This window comes from Paralichthys olivaceus, chromosome 23, assembly GCF_024713975.1.
Source record: "Paralichthys olivaceus isolate ysfri-2021 chromosome 23, ASM2471397v2, whole genome shotgun sequence".
Taxonomy (NCBI): Eukaryota; Metazoa; Chordata; class Actinopteri; order Pleuronectiformes; family Paralichthyidae; genus Paralichthys; species Paralichthys olivaceus.
Genome location: NC_091115.1, coordinates 7,093,839 through 7,113,916, shown reverse-complemented (window position 1 = coordinate 7,113,916; position 20,078 = coordinate 7,093,839). Strand labels below are relative to the sequence as shown.

The 20,078-nt window shown below is 42.3% G+C and overlaps 1 protein-coding gene across 2 annotated transcripts in view; it reads right to left on the bottom strand.

Annotated features, from left to right (window-relative positions):
• Positions 1–20,078, bottom strand: part of plxna4 (plexin A4) — a 217,180-nt gene that overhangs the window by 65,815 nt on the left and 131,287 nt on the right. For both annotated transcript variants that reach the window (XM_020092318.2, XM_020092317.2), the window contains exon 5: positions 8,125–8,225. In XM_020092318.2, coding sequence (XP_019947877.1) covers positions 8,125–8,225 — 101 coding nt within the window. The remainder of the gene's footprint in view (positions 1–8,124; positions 8,226–20,078) is intronic.

Below are 20,078 nucleotides of genomic sequence, written 5' to 3'. Positions count from 1 at the left end.
ACTCTGCACTTGTTTAGTTCTTCTGCAATACACCCCCTGCAAAGGTTGAAGTTGATTGGATGAGTAAGAGATATAAACAGACAGACAGAAAGAGAGAGAGAGAGAGACAGAGGGTTCTCCATCCAGGTTCCTCATCACTGGGGGATCGCTCATCCCTGCTCTCTTTCTCTCTTGTCCATGTCACCCCTTTCATCACCGTATAGCTGCACTTCCTTTGACTGTCACCACACCTCTGTCCAACGTCAGTCCCTGTGTCTGGTTCTTGCTCTGGTGGATAAAAGCGAGACACCTTCCCCCGCTGTGAGAATGTGCTTGTGTGTGCATCTCCATTCCCCAGTGTTTCCCTGTGTGTGGTGAGGTGACAATAGGTGACAGTGAGCAATGGTCCTGACTTTAAAGTTAGTGTGCAGCTGGTGGTGGGTTGGTGTGATTGCGTGTGTATGTGTGATTGCGTGTGTATGTGTGTGTGTGTGTGTGTAAGATGGTGACAGTTGAGAGGGAACTGGGAGGTGCAGTACTCCGTTCCATCCTGATGCCCCTGTCACTTCTTGGCCTTGTTCCCTTCTCTCAACTTCCCTTAGCATCCAGTGAAAGGTGAAGGGGGGTGGTGGTGGTTGAAACCAGTCACCCATACTCAGGGGGACGGCCACTTCCTCCCCTGGGCACAGACATCAGAGCCAGTGCCATGGATGCAGGGATCTCCAGATCAAAGAAACAACTTTGAATAAATCAAACTTAGAGTTGACAAAGTCTTTTTTAGCTCTGCTTAAACCCGAGACCTGCTCCTACGCTTGGGCTTATTAGGCTGAGCAGAGCATTGTTATGGTGGCAACTAATTTTTTAAGAAGCTTAAGTTGTGATGCAGGTCCGTAATAATTTATAAAGAAAAGTGGGTGAAGTGTGCTGTCATTGGGGGTGCTCTGATCTGAGTTTCCAAACTAAAATGGGTTCAGCAGCGTTTCCAGGGAACTTTTAGTTTTAACTGCATGGAATCTATCAGTGACTGGTTGTGCTGATGTAGTGCAGCTATTGGGACATAATGAGTTCATGAATATTTTTTGGATTATCTACTCTTTTTCTTTGGCCCCTGTACTTGCATGTTGGCTCAGTCATGAGTTGGAAAGCTCATAAATGTATCTGTCTGTATCAACTATTTAGAAATAATTTCTCTTGTATCAAATTTTTTAACAAACAAGTTTATAAATAACTTTTACTGATAATGGAGGGACTGTTTTGGTGTAAACGAGGCCTTTCCCTGCCAACAATATGTTTCAGAGCACTTGCGGCCAGCTTCGGGGGGAGGCCAGTGGTTGCCGCAACCAAGCACCGTGCGTCCTTGGTAGCATGCTAATTGTGGCGCTGCAGTGTAATTAGAATTAGTGTGGCATACCACAGTAATGAGCACACTGAGGTAACGGATGACTCTGAGCACAGCGACAGGTAGTGGCGGACGGTGCAGAATTATTATGAGAGCGAGAGAAAGAAAAAACATTCAGTGGATTTGCCAATTAGCTTTTCCCCTCTAAAGGTTATTCATTCGACGAAACCGAGAATGTCCGGGGAATACAAAGGCTTTAGAGGACAGGAAGCTTCGCGGCATGACCTGCAAGTGTTATCAGCCATTATAATGTGTGTTTATTTATGACTTCTTGAACCATCCTTAGCTTGTACATGTGTTTGACAACTGTTTATCAAGGAGTGATTGTGTGATTCTAGCAAAGGAAAATGTGCATCAGTGGATGTGATTGTCGGAGCAATCTGATTCAAACCCATAACATTTTTAGGTCGGCGGTTGTCTTGGTCCACTGATTCATAAGGACTCTGTATATCACAGTTTATCTCTTGAGGTTTACTATTGATTGCATAGACAGACCTTCTCTAATGAACTAGGAAAAGGTTTTTGCCTGTGGTCAGAGGCACAGACGATTTTACTGTCCCCCATTCCACTTCAGGGACGAGGGATCGATGTTTATGAGAGTTTGGAGGAAGAGAAGAGAGGAGTGAGGAGGAGGAGTGTGAGAGAGTGATGCTCTTTATGGGCAAAACACGCCTCTGAGCACAAACTCTACTGGGAGCTGACACACGCACATCACGTGTGCACACATCACGTGTGCACATGCAAAGTGCAAGCAAAAATGTACACAATGAAAATAAAGAAATACAGACTGTGAGTGGATTGATGGAAGCACAGACATATAGACTAAAACAGAAATATTATGTAACATAAGCTGCATATGGAGGTTTTAATGATAGTAAAGAGAGAAGGAGGGTGTGAAGAGAGAAAGAAAAACTGAAAAGGAGAAGAAGGGAAGATGATTTCAGCACTCTGGGAATATTTCCAGTATCACAGCCAAAAGGGAAGATTGAGATATGTCAAACCAATTATTAATGTGAAGATATAGCAACATTAGCACCACTTGTTCCAAATTGACACCGATATCACCGAGTTATGAGAGATATTCTCAACACCCATGCCAAATAAGATGACATTCAATTTGACGAAGCTACTTCTCCAAATATGGTTTCCAATCTGTCTGGCTGTCACACGTGACAGGAGCAGTGACACCATAGTTAACCGCTTATGAAACTGACAGCTGACAGAGCAGTATTAGAGGAGGTAACATATCCATAACGTGGCTGTAACTTTCCTGACACGCTGGCTCTTTGCAGAAGAGCACGGAGGACTGAAGTGTTGATGGAAACCACACAGAGAAATTAATATACAATGTCAGACTATCAACAATAAAAACACGTCCAACCCAAACCTATGGTATAAAATGGCTTAAATAGTCCTGGACTCCTAAGGGTTAATTGTACATTTACACAATACCAAGAAGTATTTTTTTATCATTTATCTAGAGAAATAGAAAATATGTATATGATAGGTCGCCTATATATATATATATATATATATATATATATATATATATATTTATTTAAAGTTGCTATTGAACACATCTCGACAGATACTCTCTTTGAGGTAATCTTCTGTTGGAGTCCTTGAGGCTCTGATTGACAGAGTATGACATCCAATGTCAGTGGTAAAAGAGTGGAAAGAAGGGGAGCGATGAAAAGGACGGGCTGATATGAGCGGAAAGTTTCACCCGCCGCGCTCGGCAGACATTAGCATAAGTCGTGCATCTCTGCAGAAGAGAGCTCTAGTCTTGACTTTGATAGGCCGAGACAGTTTAGTTGACAGGTGAGGCTTCAGGTTTGCTTGAACAGAGGCAGCGGAGTGGTGGGAGACAGAATATATACTTAATATGAAAAATACCAGCGTTTATCTATATACAGCCAACACATAAACGCTCAAAGTCAAACTGGTGGCTGATTATTGAAGACGTTTGCCTTTATAAATAAGGAGGCAGTGTTTGTCAAGGACAATGGCTGCTATTAGACGCACGCGTGCGCGCACACACACTAATGCACCATCCACTCCTGTTGACTTCCTCCCTCTGTACTATTGATTGTCTTTCTCCTCTTCCCCTGGTGTTCTCTCTAACAGCTCCTCTAACTGATCTATAGAGTAAATAAAGGCAATGCAGATAAAAGGGAGAAAGAGGGGTATATATATTTAAATATATATATATAAATATATATATATATATATATATATATATATATATATATCTGTATATATATACAACTTAGATGGGGTGGTGGGGATGGAGAGAGTGTGTCGAAGAGAGACAGAGGGAGAGAGCTTGATTGCACGTCTGTTTGCTCTCAGACCAGTGAGGTGATTTCAAGGTTGATTGGGAACAACAAACTATCTGGAGGTAGACTTTGAAGAAGAGCAGTGTTCTATCCTTCCGCCTCAACACTGCTCCTTCTGCAGAAAGTCATCGTTGGTGGGAGAGTGTGTGTGATAATTCTAAATTATTAGACTATTAGAGTTTTGGCAGTTTTTTGCTAAAAGATGCACAGTTTAAAGCTTTGGTGTGTAGTTGGGGTGCTAGACAGGGCGTCTGTTTTCATTCTTAGTAGAAATATCTTTCACCGTGGCCAGGCAAAACATTTTCAATGCATAACACTGCAACGTGAGCACAAAAGAACTATCATCCATTATAACATATATTTATAAATATACATGCATCTGTTGTGGCTTTCCCTCTGCATACCTACACACTGACCCTGTGGGCTGACACTATCAAATTGCCATCATTCACTTATGGATGCTTGTGCACTGTTCTTTCCTTTGGCCACATACAATAATGTCAGGTTAATCAATTCAAGCTGTGACTGAGTGGGGCTTTTATAGCCAATTGGAGAACTGGAGGCTAACATGAGAAAAATACAAAAGCTTAGACTTTACTATGTACAAGTGTATACACTGATGTTTGCTGCTATTCAATCTCTCCCACTTTAACTTTATATCTATAAAATAAGTGTTTGATGTCCAGCACATGTAGTAAATGATAAAAAGAACAATTTTTTTAAACTGTGTTAAAGAAGTGTTGATTAATTTGTATAATTGTTTCAGAGAATGTTGTCCCTGGTGCTGCACTATGCTGTCAGGTGTTCCTATTATTTTGTGCATTTAATTCAGGTCAATGAAGGTAGGCTAAATAATGGGAAACACAACAGCCACAAAAATTGCTTTTACGTGACTTCAACAAAAACAAAGCATTATACATTTTGTGAAGGGAGGATTTAAGGACCGTCATGTTAGACTGCACTACTTTTAACTTGCACCCAAAACACTGAATGTATAATCATTCTTTCCAGGTGCCAATCTTTCTATTTTATTTCAGTCACTTCTTGGAGTGATAAAAATAAAAAATGTTATTCCTCCAAGATGCTGGAGAGGAGATGAGATTGGGACTGAAGGACAGAGGATGAATATTTCTACCCTCTGAATAACAAATAGCTCAGCTTGCGTTAAGACATGTTGTATTTGTTATGGCTGAGATGCCTGACGAGCAGGGCTCTGGGTCAGGCGTGTGTGTTCCTGTGAATGTGTGTGTCAGACCTACTCACCAAGGACAGACTTGATGCATTGTTAATTCACGGTCACACTATCTTTCTCACGAGACAGCACTTTCCTTTCTTTGACTTCCTTTATCCTTCAGCATATTTAAATTACACAGTAATACTTGTTGCATATTTTGGGACTTGGAAGGTGACCAGTATCAGGAGTGATTGACACTTAAGGTTTGTTGATTCGAGAAAACGGCATTAAAAGACACATCTAAAATTACAGTCTGAAAATGAAAAACTAGTGACTGAACTTCTTTTTTCTGCATTTTCACTGAGATTGTTTCTCTTAGGATGCTTTCAATTCCTGCAGCAATGTTTTCTATGCAGCTTGGATTCAAGCCTTTTAATAGTCAGGCACCAATATCAACCTAACTGGACCCCAGCCTTCATTTCATTACATTGTTAAAACACGATTTCCAAGGCCCTGTCGTCGCAATGTGTGTTTTTATGTGCTTATTATTTTATAATTACCCCCTGGAGACTGGACAAAACTGACCTGTAGGAAACTAATGGCATGTTGAAAGATAATATATATGATTGTGAGTGAAACATATTCTGTAAATGGATGGGAAATAATATAGTTGCGTGTCCACACCAAGCATTCCATTAATTCAGTAGAGTAACTACATCTCTCAGCCTGTCCATCAATGGTTAAACACATTCATAAGAGAGAGGAAAAAAATTGAAACAAAAGAAAAAAAAAGTCATTATCAAAATTTAAATAAATAAAGCTTCAGCATCTGGTAAATTAGCCTTATATGTGATATTGTTCAAAGTCTAAAATATAATATAAATATATATAATAACTTAAAAGAAGCTGAATTGAGTAAACAGGGCCAACAAAACAAAAATGTCAGGTGGTGAACAGAATGACAAAGAGCAGGCAAACAGTGGTAATTATAGAGGGGGTACGAAGCCCTGGCTGCCTTGTGGTGGAGGAGGCACTCGGGGGGGGGGTTCAGTTACACTGAGACCCTGTTAAGAATTCACAAGCTGGGGGTTGGAGAGCAGCGAGGAGGGTGAGGGACTCTGGGAAAGGTAAACCTGTGGTCGATCAGCCACACCAGGTTGTGCATTTTGAGTGTGTCTGAGTGCCAGAGGGGTGAAGGAGAGGGAAAACTGTGTCCAACTGACAGGAGGTGTGAGCACATGCACGCCACGCACAACCTCTCTGTCCTTCAAACACACACACACACTGCAAAGCACACACTTTAACACACACACGCACACACCACCTGCAATCTTCTTGTTTGCCCTTGTGATGGTCAAACACCTATGGACACATAATGCAACTAAAATGGCATTTGGGTTATTTTCTTTCTCTGGACTTGTATTTCGTTTTTTGGTAGCTTGACACTAATTCTACAGCAAGTGTTGTGTGTGTGTGTGTGTGTTTGTGTGCATGTGTGCGTGCGTGCGCGCGTGCGTGCCTACCCTTGTGTGTGTTTGTGCAGAGAGACAGGTGAGCTGAGGTGAGCCGATTCTATCAGGCTAAGTGTGACAGGCCAATCTGTGGCCACCCATTTGCTCTGACTGGGAGGATTTCCAGGGTGTTAATGGGTTTGTACACACATGCATGCACGCACGCACGCACGCACGCACGCACGCACGCGCACACACACACACACACACACACACACACACACACACACACACACACACACACACACACACACACATACACACAGCAAGACAGAATGAAAGACAAACGCTACATTCACATACAGTCGCACACAAACTCTTTCGCTTTAAATTACGAGCACATTCCAGGGGCCAGACATCTGCACAGTGGCTCCTCGCTGGTGTCCCAGATTTCTTTTTTTTGGATTGATCCCTCTACTTTACTTCTGGACATATTGTTTTTTAAACCAAATGATTTTATGATTTACTAAAATACTCCATATGCTTTGCGAGTGAGGGTTATTCAAGACACTGTGACAAAAAAACTTCTGGGCTCACAACTAATGTGTTTATGCATGGGAGTGTATGTGCATGAGACTCAAACTACTGGTTTGTAACTCATAACCCATCTGAGTGTGTCCTCTGTCTGCTAATGTACTTTCCACCCTGGAGACCTTTAACAGTCATTCAACCTCTGTTTGTCCGTCCTTCACTCCTTCACATCAGCCTTTTTTCCCCACACAGATATTTCGTAGATCTCTGTTGTTCTTTTCACAGATCTTGACTTTTAGAAGTTTGTATATACAAATATTTATTTGTCTTCTTGCTGTTTATGTCTCCTCGCTAGTTCACCTTCCTCCCTCTCTTGGTTGCTCCTCTCACACTTAAACTGCTCCTCTGCCCTCGCTATGTCCTCTCACTGCCAGCAGGGATGAAGGTGCTAAATGTACTCAGTCTGAGTCTGTACATGCACACACACACGCACGCACACACACACAACCCAGGGGCTAGCATCAACACAAGAAAGCAATTTTCAATTTACAGTGGAGCTCTATCTCCCTCTCCAATCTTGAGGGACAAGGGTTTGACAGCAGTTGGGGTGTGTGAGTGTGTGTCAGGCAGGCAGGCAGGCAGGCAGGCAGGCAGGCAGGCAGACAGACAGACAGACAGACAGACAGACAGACAGAAAAGCTTATAGGATAAGCAATAAGAATATTTCAGAAGAGAACAGGTAAGCAAGGTGAGAGTGAGTCATTTGTGCTTAATGAGCTAATCTTTGAGTTCTCATTCAGTAGTTTCCTTTAATAACAGAAGCTATCACTCTCCTCGTGTCAGGGCTGAAGTCTGGAGAGGAGCCCGTTAGAGCCTGGCAGTCGCCGCCAGCGTCTGTGCTCTCACCAGGCTCTGGTTACACGGCTAGTAAACAATGCCAGTGGTTTGGTTTGGTAATGGATCTAAGGGGCTGCTGGCATGAGGCCGAGCCCCAGGAAAGCAATCTGAGACTCGGCCTGAGCCGGTTAGGAGAGTCCCCTGAATGCTCAAAGGCTGCAAGGGATGGAGAGCTGGGCAGTGGCCCAGGCGTCATGGAGTTAGGGGAGACTAACAACCGAGACACAGCAACCCCAAACTGTCTAGTTAGTATGTTGGAGCTTCAGTGAATCAAGTGGGGAAATTCAGTACTTGTATGAAGATTCCGATTGTATAATTGTGATCATTTGTATGTGTATGTCGTGTGGTACTTACATGTTGTGCAGGACACACCAGCCACAGTGTGGGTCTCCAGATCCGAGACATTCACTGCAGGTTGAGTATTGACTGCAGGCCTCCACCGGCACCCTCGACAGCTGCGGAGAGACACACAGCAAGGATGAAAAACTCTGGAGAAAACATTCAACCTTTTACTTTTTCAATTTCGACGATGAGAACACATCACCACAATAGGGGGGTTGTAAAATAACAGAGTTGTGTTATGTTGAAAGAAATCCAGTGTTTAGGTTTGTTCTGGGAGAATCAGCGTGTGAAGTGTGAACAGCTTTCAGCTTTCACAAAGCAAAAAAGATGAAAAAGATGAATCGATGATAAGAAATAATTGGATTAGAGGTTTAAAAATATGGTGTTAGAGTACTTCAAAGCTTACAATGCCCTGCTCAGGTTAGACCAGTCACGTTAATTTCTACTACTTGTACAACCACAGCACCTAACACGTGATTCATGACCTCAGAAACAGAGTGGAAATGATTGTGCTGGCTGCAGGAATTGTCTGACAATAGCTGATATTTTGAGTGTCCATAGAACGGATTTATTCATTGAAGAAGAAGCACAGGCTTTCACTTGTTGCATGCAAGCAGAAACTATGTGGAAAAACATGTGTGGGAAAGAACAATTCATTTCTGTTAAATATCAATAATGCTGTGATGGGTGACTCCTTACTCCTCTAATTGTTTCTCTATTTGTTATTTGATTTGGTAACCGAAGCTGAAAGCTGGAGGGAGAATGTTACACATAAACTTTGAAGACAACAAGACAAACTAAATAACAAGCAAATTTCAGAATAGTAAGTTTTTTTATCAGGCCAGATTTTCATAAAAATGTCACTTTGACAGTTTCTATCTTCCTCCACTGGCTCCGTATGAGACATGGGGTCACCTGGGACAGCAGTCCATCTATTATGATGTATGGCCCTGCCAATTCAAACTGGCATTGACTGGCACTGATTGGCATGGGCCTAGAGTGACTGTGCATAAGGAACAAAGCTGAGGTGGATCTCAATCGTCTCCTCCTCCTGTCACCATGGCAACGGCAGGGTGCAATAATAGGTGTTGCTGGCACTTCTGATTAATGTGCCGTCATTGGCGGATGACCGCTGTCACTCAGGCTACTCACCGACGACAGGTGGGAAAGAGAGACGACATCATCAGTGTGGAACCAATATTGGGTTATGATGAGGGCAAAGCTCTGTGTGTGTGTGTGTGGGTGAGTGTATCTGCACAATAACTACAAATTCAGTCTTTAAAAGTTTTAAAATCCATTTTAAATACACTAAAACCTGCCGTCTGCAATAGTAACAGAACATGTACTGATTATTACATCCAACTGTGTGAAATTACCCACAACAGCATTTTAATTTGTAACTGACTTTGTGTAGCAACGCAAAACAATATAGTACAGGAGATTAATTCCTGCACGGCATAATTAAACCCAATATCATAGCCAATTAATATCAGATAGTTAAAATCACAACGAGCAATTTATTAGAAATAACCTGCAACTGTGCAAGCATCTGATTCAGGAGCTTCAGTTGACATTCACATCTAACATCTGGTTGAGGAAAACAATATGATCTCAGCGGCATGATTGTTGGTAGAAGACAGGCTAGTATAAGTGTTTGTGAAACTGCTGAACTCTGTGGACAGGAAGTCTTTGACTGTTTGGAGGTGACAGAAAAGCTGAGGTAGCTCAGACAACCGTGGCTTACAACTGTGGTGAGCAGACAAGCATGGCATTAGTATGGCGTTCCATTGAGCACAGTACATGAAGAACCTCGTGTCAGAGGACAGAGGGGAGAATGGATGGTCTTAATGCACTGCTCAAAGGCACTATAGCAGTGATAACAAGCTGTGAGGTGAATTCAGACCTCCAATAAGTTCTGTGGATCAAATTCTTTTGCATACTACTCTCTTATTATAAGTGATTATGCATCTCTTCACAGCACTTTTTACTGACTAAACTCCATATTTTAGGGTATGAAAAGGGCCGTAATTAAACCATCCAATGTAGGGCATGACTGAATGTAATGAGAGATCAGAAATGCCTTTGCGCAGTGGTATCTCTAAAGCACAGCCTGGCACTGACGGCACTTCTCTCTGTTGGACACACAGACTATCACACAGCACATCTCTGCCTAACAGCTTCTCTCTCTCTCTCCCTCTGTCAAATAAAAACACACAGTCAGTGTTACAAATTTTGTACACGCTCACTGTGGAAGTCATTTCAACACGTGTGCACGTTGAAGCACGAGAACCACAAAGAGAGCACCAATCGTCTCTGAAGTCACAACGGAGATACTCATACATACACACTTGTGCATCATTCCCTCTCTCCTGCTCTCTACATTTATGTGTCTTCTGTTCTGTGTATCACTTCAATTCTATAAATAGCACACTGGCTGTCATGTGAGCGTGTGCATGCACACACACGCAGCAGAATCAATTCAGAGGGGGTGTATCTCCTTGCCAAAGTCAAGAGGAACCCCGCATACTATTACAGAATAGAAACAATACAAGTGCATCTCTGTGTGTTAAGCGTGTGTGCGTACTTTGGCGGAAGAGGAATCAGCTGGTATGTTTTGCCCTCCCCCCTGTGTACGAGTGTATTTGCATAAGGCAGATAAAGGAAATGAGTTCGAGATGGAACCACAGAGATAGTGGTGCGAGTGTGTGAGCACATGATCAAACTCAACACTGATCCTCATTGCATTTTACATGATGGATTCCCTCCCTCCCTGTCACTCTCTCCGCCAACCCTGCTCGTCCTCGTAAGATCCGCCGCTGCCTCGGCCCACTCCCAGCTATACAACCCATTAGTCAGTGAGGAGAGAGGCCGTAGTTTTAGTTTATGGAGGGATTTCATCTGCCAAAGCCTTATCATGAGACAATATGAAACCACAATCTCCCTGTGTGCATGTGTGTGTGTGTTGTGTGTGTGTGTGTGTGTGTATGTAATCTGCGTAACCATGTCACCACATCGAGTGGTTTTGTCACCTTGTGATCTCCCATAAAAGCCAAGCACCCAGACAGAACTGTAGCAAACAATGCCACCATATCTGAACGCTTTATAATTTAACACTCCAATGGTGGCAGACACACACACCACCCACATGTGCACACATACTGTACACAAACACACACACACACACACACACACGCACACACAGATTTAAACTTTGTAGAATGGAAAGGGCCCCCTGATGCCTATCGAGGCCTCAGACGCCGGCCTCTTGGGAAATGGTTTTTCTCAACAGATAAAACGCGCACACACACACACACACACACACACACACACACACACACACACACACACACACACACACACACACACACACACACACACACACACACACACACACACACAAGACAAACACGCAGCGCATTCAGAGCTCGGCAGAAGCGGTGGGCATCAATGTGAGTCCTCTGTTCCAGAGCGTGCTTCCTGATATCATTCCTTCTCTCTCTGTCTCTGTCCGTCTGTCTGTCCCCGTCACTCAAAAGCTTTGAGGTGTATAAGATCATACATTCATCATCTCCAGAGCCTCCACTCACTCTCTAGTACTCTCTCTCGCTCGCTCTCTCGACACTTCTGTCCCCTCTTTTATCAAAAAATAAATAAAAAATAGGGATTTGGTGGCTAAACGACCCAATGCACCCCTTGTCTCTCTCATCTCGATATCACATTCATTTCATGCTATCTTCTTTGTGGGCTTTTGCCAGAGAGGCAACCATTACGCCTCACTGTCTCTTCACTATAGCTGTGCTATCATATCAGCAGGGATAAACACAAAGGACAGGGTGCATGGCATTTCTAATTCCCTCCAGTTTCAGGTGAGCAAATGACAGCCATTAAACCCTGCACTCTCCCTCTACTCACAATAAGGGGAGATGGAAGCTGCTGAAAATAATCAGGCTTTTAAAAGAGCCACAGATCACAGGAGTACTTGATGCCTTAATGTGTGGGGAGAGAGATGAACACGTACTTTACTGTGATGGCACAATTGCATCAAATTATATATAGGGTCTATATATATGCAGAAAGTCTGAGCCTGAATCTATTGTATCTGTAGGACATGAACGTCAAAAGGAGAGAGAGAGGAGCGTATTCAGACTTTCAAGATGTTCATCGATAGAATTGATGAGGCTTGACTCTGTGTTTCTTTCCTCTCCTCTCCTTCCCTTCTCTCCATCTTCCCTCCTCCTTACATAACGCCAGAGGCCTTCGAGTGAGCCTGCAGAGGGAAAGTGATCATTTATTAAATCTGCAAAGACTTTTATTATCAACTACTTCTTCTGCCTCATATCTATTCCTCTCTTTATCCTACTCTTTTCCTTCCCCCTCCACTTGTAATTAAACAGGGATTCAACCTGCAGCCAAACTTCACCGCTCCAAATGAACAGAAAGAGAGAGAGAGAGAGAAATTAAAGTGATAGTCCAATCCTGATTTACAGCCTGTGGGCCACACTGAACTTCTCTTATCTTTTCTCTTCTTCCCCCAGGCAAGCTTCGTCTTTTTCTCCTTCCCTGGTTTGAGTTTGTTCATTAGTTCAGCACAATGCTGCCAGTGTATCAACAGTATTGGTGGGGAAGCAGACAATAATTTAATTATGTGATTAAATGCATATAATGCAGTGTTTCTTTGTACTTTTAATAACATATTGTAAGTTAGCTGTTATGGCAGTAGACATCTCAGGTGTCACTGATGACTGTGAGCAAATGGACTCCAATCATTGAGTCTGATAAAGTGAAATTATTATTCTTAAAGGACAAACAAATAACTTTTCCTGACCTGTGAACCAGCATGTTTTGTAAATGACAACCTCAATATAGATGTGGCTGTAAGTGTTTGTACATCTGATGTATATTGGGTGTCAAAATTAAAATTGCCTTGTCACTTAAACCTGCATCAAGAGCTGAAGTTTAAGGCCCGGATCAAGCTGGAAAACTGACCTTGGATTGAATATGAGGAAATAGAAAATAGTAGAAATAATGACCCAAAACATACATCTACCAGCCCCCAAGAATGGATAAGAAAGAATTGTGGACTACACTGAAGAGACCATTTTTGCACATCTATGGAAATATGTTACAAATGGCAAAATAACAATCTGTCTAAGCCTGTCTCTTGTCCTCTTCTCTATCATTTCATATCTATTCAAAAATACTTATTCTTTCATTTATTTTCTGGTGTCTATCTTGTCTTCCTGTGTCCCACCTCTCTCCTCTCTGACTGGATGGAGGAGGGATTGACATCGGAGTCAGATGAAGCAAGGCACACATCAACCTCCTCGTCACAGCTGACGCACCACTCAATACGTCAACCACCAACATACTATATTAAACTCTGTTAGCAGAGCGGGCCGCTGGATGCAAGTGCAATATTGTTTTTCACTTGACATTCTCAGAGGTCAAAGCCTTTCCAGCGTTTCCCATTAATTACCCAGACACCACGCCACAGTTTCCTAATGAACAAAACCATGAAAACATTTTTACACATCTCATAATGACATGAAAGATCTCTAAAGTAATGTCTTGTGCCATTGCTTCATTGGAGAGCTGTGCACAGCTCATTGATTCGCTCAGCCTCTCCTTGCTCCACTGTCTAACACAGATAACGGACCCGTCTGTCATAGTCAGACTGACCATCAGGAGCAACACGAGAAGTCCCGCCGCATCGGCAGACTGTCAAAAAAAATCCATGAAGTTTTTACCAGGCAGAACTCGGCATAACAACGACTCTCTCTGTGTACCTGTCATTCAGCGTGTGCACGAGAACGCACCGGCGACCAGTGACAACAATCAACCGTCAACAGCCCCGCCCCGCCACTGTGGGAAACATTTGCTGTCAGGTTTATCAGCACATGACAAATGATTTGGATGCAATCAATCATTTTCACTTGTCTTTCTATTCCAGAGAGACCAGCAGATAACAAGCTTGAATCAGTTTGTGAATTAGAATTTCTTGCATGGAACACACTCTGCTTTATTTAACCATCTGTCATCTTTGGTATTGCTATGTTTACCAAATAAGCAGCCAAAAGCTGAAGCATGCTAAGCTAAGCAACAATGATTAATGATGCTTCTAATACACAACAGTGGCCAAAAGGACTTAAACAAAGCGAAAACAAATATCTCAGGATAAAAAAGCAGAGCCACACACGTAGAGGACAGCGACAATGTCAAGAAAAGTTTGTGGTCCGACCCAATTATTAGAAAACTTTATTCTGCTGTCATCATCTTGTTTTAATAATTAAGGGTAAGAATAAGGCCTGTATCACACTGACAGTTTGGATTGTTTCCACGAGCAAAAATATTGACAGAAGAAGCTCATGATGACTCACACGACACATTTCATAAAGTATTACAGCAGAATGGGTTTGCAGATTCACAACCGTCTGCAATGAGGAGAGAGGCAGGATCACAAGATTGAGAAATATAATGAGAAACAGAGAGAGAGAGAGGGGGAGAACAAAGGAGAGAATACAAAGGTAAAACTTCAAAAAAGGATTTTGAGTGAACCAAGAGTTCACTCCAACCTTGTCTGCCCCACTTGGTTGACATTTGTCAGAATTGTGTCAGGCAGCGATGGCGGCAACATATCAGCTCTGCTCGCTTGCCTTGTTAGACCACAGCGGCCTGCAGCTAAACTGGGACGCAACATAATATGCACATCTAAACACCTTTATAACTCACAGCCACACACTGGAGGGGTGAGGAAGCCACACTGTAAGGGACGCGGTAAAAAAGTTTCCCGCTGATAGAAATTAAAGGATGCCGGTATTAAACATCTTTGATGAGATGCGAAGACGCGATACTCCCACAAATTGGCTTGTCGGAATCCCCTCGGGGGGTTCAAAACAGAAAAGAGCATTTGACTTTGAACGATCTCACCCCACTATAGTACACATTTTCAATAATTCACACTTACAGATCTGCATTTGCTACACTGAATATAAATAATTTAGCGCCCTGAGTGTGGCAGTAGCAGCACTTTCGAGCAACAAATTCTATGCTGAATGTAAAAGCCAGTATATGTGTAAAAAAAGTACTTTAGCAAGAAAACCATGTAGAGACATTGTGAATAAAATCTAACCACTGACTGAGTGATGTGTTACTGGCAGAGTGAGTTAATATGTTCCCTGGCTTGCTGCAGGGTAATCGCATGACAGTGGAACATTGGACGGATTAAATGACTAAGACAAAACAAAAACGCTTTAACTGCTTTTAAATGCCCTCGAACACAAGTCCCAACATAGCCAACTGCAGAGTAATGCACTCTGCTATTAAAATCATATTTAGCCCGATTACTTTCTCATGATCGGCTCCAACTACAAAAGCAGAAGTTGTTTTTGTGCCATTTGACTGCACATTTAGAAACGCAAAGTCCTAACACTGTGCGTTTCAGAGCAAAGGCCACAAAAGACATGAAGGGGAAACATGGAGGATTGCAATCGCAGATGGAGGAACAGATGACAATGCCCCCATCCACAGAGCACAAGGGGGCACCGAATGGATGAAAATCATTTGAATCATATGATAAGCTGCACGCGGTAAAGCCCAAGATCTAACTAAGTCACTTTATGTTAGTTTTTCCTTCGTGACCCATCTGTAGATGCCTCGATGCCAAGTAACATATCTTAAGTTGATGTGACAACAGCTTTTGGTCTTGATGTAGAATGTGAAGTGAAATTATTATGACTTATTATTGTCTATCTTCAAGTTGGTTTCTGAATATTAGCATATTCGTAGATCCCAGTCACGGAGGGAATGTGTAGAGTTACATTTACACCCCTTTAAGGTGGTTATTATATTTTATTCATTATTTTATTCTAAATGACATTTGAAAGCATTTTGCATGTACAATCTAATAGCAATGCAAATATGTACACTGCAGTGGTTAATTTTATATTTTTGTATTATTAATTTACCGTTTTCACCAGAATGTATCAAACGGTCAAACTTACTTTGACTCTGCCTTCCTTGGTTAATGGTTCAACTCTCTCTACACTGGATGCTTGTGTATATTAGCTAAGATATGGAAGAGACAGGGCAGAGTCAAGGTTTGTGGATGAAAACTTTTGTACCCTGTGGTGTTACTGGCTTTGAAACTGTATAATATAATAATGTTTTGTCAGATGGGAGGTGGGGTGAAGGGGAATGAGAGAGAGGAGTCAGTGAGAGCTTTGCAGAGTACATACTTCCCATATGTGTATAAATCTGGACGTGGGGAGGAAAAAGTCAAGGTCTTCACTGTATTTTTTACATTCCTGTTTGCTGCATTGCAAAAACAATCAAGACCTCTGCACTGCAATTGCAGCATAAGTTATTCATATTTTCCGCCTCTGTAACCTGTGTGCTAGGTTCCCATTCCTCAATAAGTGTTCCGGGCTCTTCTCTCCAATTGGTTTTAACACTGATTAAAATGAACCATCTGTTGGCGCGAGTGTGATTTGTTCTTCAATTTACATACAGAACCGATGCAGGAATGACCTCCGACGACACCACCCCATTCATTCCACCCAGATGTTTCCATTGTGCTGGACAGATGAACCAGTGTTAACGGGATCGTAATACAGCGGTGAACCACAGCACAGCAGCTCATATTACCAGAGGAGTTGACCTGTCCCCGTCACTCAAACTGCAACCCTTACATCCATAATCACAGCCTGCTCTATAATCTGAATGTCCTCTTTACACCCGAACATCTATTTAACCCACTAATAAGATGACTTGAATGTGTGAGACGGAGTGTGTGTACAAGTGCGAGAGAGAGGGAGAGGGAGAGAGAGAACGATCCAATTAGAGGACAGCAATCACTGGATTAATGAGAGGGTAGGGATGACAGATTTCTCTGCTAGTGAGTAATGGTTATAAAAAGAAATGAAGGAATGGAGAACTGGGGGATGGTACCGGGTAAAAAACGACAATGGCTAGTGAGAGTGGGTCAGAAATTAAGATAGAGAGAAAGGAGACGGGGAAAGAGGAGCAGGAGGAGCAAGAGACACAAAAGCCTGGATCCTCATTCGCTTTACAAATCCCCTTAGAAATGAATACGGGCTGCAGGAATAAAAAAAAAACTATAATCCTTCAAGAAAAAACTTACAAAAATGAAGACAACACAATCAAAAGAGAGAAAAAAGAGGCAGCAAGGAAAGAAGAAAAGTGAAAGAAACAATGAGAAAAAAAGGTATCAGAGGACAATTACAATGACAGATATTTTTTTCTGTGTGTAATTCAGTGTAGATATTTGTGTGTTTGTTGTGTTTGGTCAGTGTCCTTCTCTAATGAGTGTATAATGCAACAGAGACAAGCAGGGTACAATGCGACTCTCAGCATGATGCTCCATCCGTGAAACTGGATTTATACGACTCTCTCACGGTGTGCCAGTGCTCCTGCCATTGTAATTTATACAAAATTGATTGCAGTGCACTACTGCAAAACTAGAATGCTGTATCTAATATTATCAAACTGTGTTGTCCCTATTGCCCACATTTTGTACTGTAAAATTACTCACCTAAATCACAGGACATAGATTTATAGAAATCATTTTATAGCCCACGCAAGTCATCATGGTTACTTTCTAAAACGACGGATGGTTGCAGTGAGGACAATGATTGCATTGGTTTAAGTTCATTACTAATATTGATCTCCAAATAGTCTTTGTAGTCTCTAAACCCCAAACATGTAGTTCAACACTTGCAGAGCTCCCAAGCCTCTACTTCAAACCTTTGTATGTGGTATTAACTTGAAGTGTGGAAACTAACAAAACCATTTATCAGTATTCAAACAAAAACACAGAAAAATCGAACGCAGTGTCTTCAATCTGGATATGTATAATAACGACGATGACCAATCTGAGCTCCTCATCTTTCCTCCATCCTCTCAGTCTGATCCTCACTCTGCTGTACCGGACTCTCAGGCACTGTTCAGAAAACAACTAACGTCCACCGTGGCTGATCTGAAGTGGTCAGCTCTAAGTTCAGGGTTGACTAAGTTTGAGATCCAGCCACATTCAGAGGTGGCCTGAGACACACATCGCCGCATTTTTTAGCAGCGTGAACGCAACTGTGTCCTTGAGCCATATTGAAGGTCAGCCTCCTCAGCTGATGTCCCCTGGCCTGCTGGAGTTTCAAAACCGAAAATATTTTTACACCAATCATTGATTTATTTGTGGTGGTCTGCCAAAATATCAACACTGAAGGCCCCATGTTGATTTTTTTTACAATTTCAACGGGGTAAAATCGTATTATCATTTCATCGTAGAGCTATGTGCAGCACATTGATTCACTCAGAAACAGAAATGCACAGACCTGCCTGTCATAGTTAGACTGGCTCAAAACAACAGCACATCAGATCTGTGCAGACCGCAATGATGTGCATTTTTATTTAGAGACCCAAAGTGGTCGCTCAAGATGCATGTGGAGATGCATTGGTGTGAGGAGGGCAGCAGAATGAAGTGGAGAACATCCTCACTCCAGCTGGGCAGGATCTGGAGGTGGTCTTTCTGCTGGTCGACCCCAGGTCTGGACGGGAGAGTTTCAAGACTAACAACAGCAGGGGAGCAGCTGTATCGACGAACCCTGCTCTCAGCCTCCTGTTGTGGGCCCCCTCCTCTTCTCTCTCTCTATCATGTGTTTCCTCTTTTTGTATTTTCACCCCATTCCATCTATCACACTCTCTCTTTGATTGTCTGGGTCCCAGGCCCTAGAAACAGCAGGTGGCCTTCTGATATCGACCAGCGCAGGCTGCTTTAATAGCATTTGCCCCTGCTGGGAATTGGGAGCATGTATGTGTGTGTACGCGCAAGATGTTATTCTAAACCACCGCACTGATCCGGCAAGCAGCGCTGCACTGTATTTCAAGAGTGACCAAGCATGACCTTTGAACCTGGCTGCCAATGCAAGGTAAAAAAGCAAACAGGGAATTCAAGATGACATTAAGATCCAAATACTGGTCGACCAATTGATCATTATGGTAGAACAATGTGTTACTCTCTGACCAGCACAGTTATAAAGCAGAGTTTTTATCAGCCGTCTGAATCTGCATGAAGAACTGAAGATCATGAAGATCAGTCAAATTAATTCTGGCACTTTCCTGTTATGACACTTTCAGCACCGTGCAGAAACGTTTTGATAAGTCAACAAAATTAAAAGGGTTTTAATGGATGATGCTTTATTCATTCACTCCATTCATCTCTTTCTGTAAACCATTTAGCACTGAATGAGTGTGTTTGTGCACACACCTGAATGTAAAATATATTTTTGTGTGTATGTGTTGTGTTCATTAACTGCTTTCTATATTTGTGGGAGCGGTTAATTCCCAGATGTTCCTCCTAAACAGTTAGTGGAGGTCAGCCCTCTAACTAGGCTAATAGACTAATTACTAAGAAGGCCTCACACACACTTTTGGACAGTGAAACTCAGGTTTCAATAGAAATTAATTGGCGTGCAGATTAAAAATGCTAAATTTGTAATGATGTTGGGAGATAATAGTGAGACATAAAAGAGTCTAACATGGGAAGTGGGAAGAAATGGAAATTAAGTGTTCCTAATAATTCATTAGTTATTCTGTAATATCTTTTGTGAGCCCAATTATACACACTGCAATAAAAATGAAAGAAGAAAATCTCACATTGCTAGTCAACAGATTTGCACAAAGAGTGGTAATTGGATAGCATGACAAAATGGCATCTTAAGTACCCGTATTCTTTCCCTCCCTCTTTTCCTTCCTCCCTCTCTCTGCAGAGAAACCGACTGAGACCAGAAGAGTGGCAACGAGAGCCGTGGTCGAAAGGGCAAGTTCAACTCACTGTCTGTCTGATATTTGAAGAGTTATCTGGAAAATCTGGGCACTTAAAATATGCACACAATTAAACTGCAGCACATATTAGTAAATAATGACACTTTCATGGTGCCAGAGAGGTCTATAAT